The 6000-nt window shown below is 43.3% G+C and overlaps 1 protein-coding gene across 1 annotated transcript in view; it reads left to right on the plus strand.

The window, feature by feature from the left end:
* The window catches only part of CAPZB (capping protein (actin filament) muscle Z-line, beta), a 46039-nt gene that overhangs the window by 36439 nt on the left and 3600 nt on the right, over window positions 1–6000 (plus strand). The window contains exons 7-8 of the mRNA XM_009325309.1: window positions 4082–4147; window positions 5394–5470. Coding sequence (XP_009323584.1) covers window positions 4082–4147; window positions 5394–5470 — 143 coding nt within the window. The remainder of the gene's footprint in view (window positions 1–4081; window positions 4148–5393; window positions 5471–6000) is intronic.

The following is a 6000-nucleotide window of genomic DNA, read 5'->3' on the forward strand; positions in this document are numbered from 1 at the left end:
TAACTCCCAGCTCACGTCCGACACTGGCAGGCTTCGGTCAGTACAAGGACTGAGGCTGGAATTTGGATAGGGAAGGGAGTGATGGCGTGTTATGTGCCGTCCGCCTTGACGAGGGGCTGCAGATTGAAGTGCTGTACATCTGAGAGGGAAGGACAGGACATGTTACCTTCAATTTACAACAAAGGGAGCAATGCTTGCAGGGAAATGAAAAATGCCAGCAGCTTTTCAATTACCTTGCACGTTCTCCAGTGACTGCAGGTAACTCCCACCCCCCCTCCTGATTCAAGCCAGATGCTTGGCAGATGATTTTCTCTCTGACAGACGTTAAGGTCCCGTCCTCTTTGTGTACATTGGAATTACTTGTGTCGTTTGCCATGGCACTGTATTGCTTTGGCTGAATTTTGAGGTTTCACTAGGCTGCACTTTTATTTAAGGTAAGAGCAGCTGTATGATCCTCTTTCATTTTATGCAAAGTAGATGTAGCCTTCCCGTTTTCTGGCCAGTAGTCAAAACTGCACTTTGTTGGACAGATTTCTGGAGCCCCCTCCTTAAAAGCAAGACTAACAGGTGCCTTTCTGAGATAGTGTTGTGCACAAAGAACCTGTGTGTGTTTCCTAAGCCAGAATGAACATTGTGAGGAAGTGCAAGTTTGCTGAGAAAGTAGTTGGCTCAAACCCTATGGTTTATTTACATAGGGAGGTGTGGGAAGGGGAGGATATAAAGTTGTAGGGGAAGTGAAGCCTGGGATTTCAGATTAAAGCAGCACAGATGTGCGTTGATTTTCATACTTGAAATACTCTCTAAGCGAAGGTGGAACATTTTGCAGAGCTGGATGAAGGCTGATCTGTTGCAAACTGAGCTCTCCCTGCGTTCAGGAAGATGTGCCCTGTGATATATTACTGCTCAATAAAACACCAGCAGAGACATTCTGCCATTTATCATAATAGGTAAATCCTCCGAGGCTTGTGCTCTGCAATTAGGAGAGTCATATATTTTCATCAAGTTGAGCTTTCATGTAAAGGCCTATCCCACCGACTTCCAGATGTTGTAGCGTTAAGCGGGGCGTTGGGGAGTGTTTTTCCACCAGAGGGATTTTCAAGTTGTAGCTGTCACGATCCTTAAGCTCCCCCTCAGCAGTTGACCAGTTTTCTGGAGGCACTGTCTCTTTAATTGCTAACCGAGTAGTATTTTGGGGTGCAGAGGATAGCAGAGATGTACTGAACAGTAATTGTCCGGGCAATTATTTCTGCTTCACACGAACATATGGATTTTACAGTGGTTCAGTTATATAATCGTTGGTTTAGGAAAGGAGAGAGTAGAACAGTCAAGCACGTATGGACTAGTGACATATAGAGCTGATGTAGCATCCCCAGATTTGCTCATGGTTTTGAATGTACAATTTGGTAAAGGATATGGGATATCTTTGGTTACACTGGTTAGAGTAAATATATATGAAGGCCATGGAAGGATGAGGTAAGTTCTCAGCTGATTTCCGCAAAGCTGCAAGCTCCATAGAGCTCACAACCTTCATTTATCTAGTTGCAGTTTGAAATAAGCGTTGGAGAAAGGCCAAATTTTGCCTCACTGATATCCAAATAATTCCACATATTTTCCACCTGGAGACTGCAGTATGCCCGCTGCCTGTGGCTTGGGAGCCTTTGGCTCGCATTGGTCTGTTTGTGTTTCATTAAAGAGATTTTCACGTCGGTCTGTGGCCAGAGCAGCTGTGGATGTTGTTGTCAGTTCTTCAGAGCAAAATGGTGGATGAGTTTCCTTCTTATCCTTCTAGTGTTTTTAGACGCTTTCATGATGAACTGAAGTGTTTATCCAACTTACATTTCTCTCTTCGTATTAACTCTTCCTCTAAATAAAGTTTACAGAAAGCCCAAACAGCTGCTATATTCCATGCAGGAAACATCCGAAGTGACCAGCCAGCCATCGAGAGCTTAATATACCCAGAAGAGCGAGTTTCCCTCTGAGTCAGACTTGCAGCAGATGGCTGGGGAAATGAGGCAAGGAAGCCAAGCAGCGTATCTCTCGAACAGGAGAGGAGCGACTGAGCCATGTAGATCGGACTTGGCTCATTCTGGAGCGTTAGGTTTTTGGCTGAGCTCAACAGCAGATGGGGAGTGACAGTGGGAAGATGAGCTGCTTGTTAACATCAACTTACAGAATGGAATTTCCCCTCAAAGCAAATTAACCCCTTTATTTAAGCAGCTATAGGCTTTCTGCTTAGGTCCGTGCAGTAACAGCCACCAGAAGGAACCTTTAAAAATCCCAGCAGCTCTGCTGTTTGTATAACATGGCTGCTTACTGACTCTGAACTCCATTAAAACAGCCTCTCGTAACATCTGGGCTTCTATAGCATATAAAAATGTTTTCCTTCTGGCAGCAGTTTTTATGGGGACGTTAATAATATACGTTTTGCAAAAAAATAATTCTATTTTCAGATTCTGCTTCTTACCAATGAGCTCGGCCTGTCCAGGTGTGGAGGAGACGCAGTGGGGAGCCTGTGGAAGTAAATGACCCACTGCCAACTCCCCAGCTGCCCCAGATTTGGTCAATTTGCTGATAGTTCCCAAACTCACCGTAACATGTATATGTGTGTTTGTGTAGTTCAGATTTATATTCTCCCTCTACTGCAACTGGATCTGTTCTCCAGGCAGCGTGTCTCCATTACATGTAAACAATCTGACTGCAATCTAAAGGAAAAATTAAACGTCCTTGTTCTTTTTCTCCCCCTCTTCTAGGTTATCTTTTGCCTTCAGGGTTCCAACTAAATTACATGCTTCCCCAAGCCTGTTAGAGACTTGGCTTATTAGAAGAAACCTGTAGCTGGCCCAGATTTTTAAACTCTACCCTGAGGGAGGGATATGAACAGATGGATAAGAGAATTCAGTGGGATTAGTAAAACCCTTTGAAGACTGTTCTTCCCACTACATTTTTCTCCCGGTTTTGTTTTCATGCCATCTCAGCACATCTTGTATCAGTTGAGGTTCCTGGGACTGATGTTCATTGTTCAACAGCTTGTCTGCGTCTAGCCAGAATTTTCATCTCAAGAACTGGGGAAGATGGTCTTTTCCCTAGCACAGATCATGGACGGTCAGCCACGGCCTCTGGATGAACATTATATGGGGCAAAGTCAGATGAAATAAAGCAAGTATTGCATTCTGCAGTACCAGCTCCCAGTTTTTGATCTTAGCGATGAAAAATCTCACCTAGTTCAGGTACCTGTCTCCTGTTCAGATACCACACTGAGAACGCGGTATCATTATACACTTAAGTCGATCCAACTCTGAATTTCTACTGCAAAAGGCAGTCTCCTCCTTTCCCCCCATACTTACCGCTTTGTACTTCCTTCCTCCTAATAGTTATGTAAATGTTGGTTCAGCTTTTTGGTCTAAAAAGAAAAAACTACAAACTGTCAGATTTCTCTTTCCATATTATTGCAGTAGTTTAAATCATCACCGGTCTTGCAGGTAGTTGTGGTTTTTGTATTCTTTGCACCTTCCTTCTCTACTGGAAGGTAAATCATGCCGAAGGTGTCTTTTGCCAGGAGATCCTGAAAATGGAGAATATGTCCCACGTGTGGTCAGAAGTAGCGTTTGAGATGAAGATTAAAAGAAACAGCGGTTTTTGCAGGGATAGTTCACAGCTGTTAAACTGACAGCACCATCCTTGTGTGCATCGCATCGACAGCAACCTTGTTTTCATATCCACATGCTGTGTTACTGTGCTTCTTGTTGTGTTACATGTTCACTACCGCAGATCTCCTGCAGCCCCTTAGCAAGTAGGGAATGACAATTTTGTAGTGCCTGTCTACACCAGGGATCTACAGCAAGGTTTTATTTTGATTCACGGTCTTTATTACACTACATTTCTGTTATCAACATGTATGTGAGCCTTTGTCTGGTTCCGGGAATTTCTCGGTACGTTGCTACGTCTGTTTGCACATTGAAAGAATGTTTACTCTAGGCTTTTGAGACCCACTTCTTCCATCCCTTCTCTTGATAAGGAAAGCTGTCATGCATCCGCCGTCAAATTTCCGTGTTACCGATGGACCTCTGTCTTTCCTTTCTAGATGGAGAAAGATGAGACTGTGAGCGACTCCTCTCCACACATAGCCAACATCGGACGCTTGGTAGAGGTAAGTGCTGTGAGACTGCCACAGCTTGAGCCTGCTGCAGGTTCTCTTGCACGTATTTGATCCCAAAGAATTTTGTTGTACGCTTGCTTTTGTCTTTGCAAACAAGTTACTCATGTTGTATCAAGCCTAATTCTCCTAGTGTTGCTCAGCGTTTGATGGCTCCATACTCCTCCTATCGTGTCTTCCAACAGTTTGTAGACACAAAAACGCCACTCCGCACTTTGCCTCCTGCTCATTACAGCAATAACCTTCCTGTAACATAAGCGGTCCTTTCCTCAGAACTAGTTAACAGTTTCCTACCCCCATGCCACTATAGTCACGTTTGGGCAGAATTATTTAAAGTCAGGTTGTGCTGTACAGAACTGTCCCTTTAACTGAAAGTTCGGTGTGTATCAAGTGCTTATTAAATCCACTAGAATTGGTTTTAGTGTTTGATTTTTATGGCAGCTGTCAGTCATGTATGCTCAGCATGATGAGTGAAGGATGTGATTGCGTTAGCCGCTCAGAAGGGCTTTGGTGCAACACTGGTTTGCTGTGCCACTGCACTGTCCTGTATGAAGGTGTTCTTGATTTTGTTGATCTTCATAGCCACTTTGGCAAGAGAGGAGGAAATTCTCAACTAAAATAGACTATAATGTGTTTTTTAAAGGAACCGGGAAATGAAAGGAAGGCAGGTACTTCTTTTTTTAATCCCTTTTCTAAGTTTTTGGCTTGAGTGAAAGCGACCTAACGAAAAAATGCTGCTTATTTACAAGATCTTTCTCAAAACTGTTTGCCGTGCAGTTTTAATGAACGGGTCGCCAGCTCCAAAATTCAAAGTAACCCATAAGCACAAAACTATTGACCTGTTGGTTACGCTAAATGACTGACTTGCTGCTTACAGTCCATTCAGTGCCAGGAAATTACAGAGTAAGGTTGGGGTGAAATGCATTTTCCTTTCCTGCCACTGAATGCAGAAAAATTGATAGCTGGACAGAAACTGCCCTCTTGTGGTCCAGAAAGAGTAATTAATTTGGAGGAGAGGACAGAAATAGAGCTAAGCCTTTATTTCTTTGATAAGAGCAGAGAGATAGGGCCATACTGTCTTCTGTGAGAATTTAAATAGTGGGAATACACTGGGTTGAACCACACTGTGGCAAGCGGCGTACATCAAGATGAACACCTAAGAGGCACAGAAGAGTGGAAGCACACCATTCCTGAAAACCGCCGACATGACTAAAGATCTGGTCTCTTACTTTCTTCCTAGGACATGGAAAACAAAATCAGAAGTACACTGAATGAGATTTATTTTGGAAAAACAAAGGACATCGTTAATGGGCTGAGGTAAGGGGCTCTCCAGCCGACTATTGGACCCCCTTCGCTTCCCTGCATTCCCCTGCAGTGCCTGTGGTGGTGTCCCCAGCCGAGCATTGATCTGCTTTTGTTTGCTGGAACTCCCCTCCCCTACACAAAGTCTTTTCATGTCCCTAATTGTTCACCTCACTGTGCTTTGGAACCATTATTTGTTGTGTGGCGTTTAGGGAACGCTTCTGTTTTGTAACTATAGAAATTTGAAGCAATGTTTTAATCCCTTCTTCCCTCTCCAGGAAGAAAATAGAGCAATTAGCAACACTTGTATTTCAGAATTATTTTTAATTAGGAGTTTTATTCTTCACAGTCCTGAAAGTTGTACTTAAATTCTGACTTCTCTTTCTACTATTCTTAAAAACAGTCAGTTGGTCCCAGAATTAAGTCATGACATGAATGGTTTGCGGTATTCAGAGTTTGTTTTAAATTCTGTCTTTCTCTCAACACCGCTGGTCAAAATACAGTGTACTAGAACAGATTAAGTGAATAAACCCCCTGTGCCTTTC

The sequence above is a fragment of the Pygoscelis adeliae genome, unplaced genomic scaffold, assembly GCF_000699105.1.
Source record: "Pygoscelis adeliae isolate BGI_AS28 unplaced genomic scaffold, ASM69910v1 Scaffold36, whole genome shotgun sequence".
NCBI lineage: Eukaryota > Metazoa > Chordata > Aves > Sphenisciformes > Spheniscidae > Pygoscelis > Pygoscelis adeliae.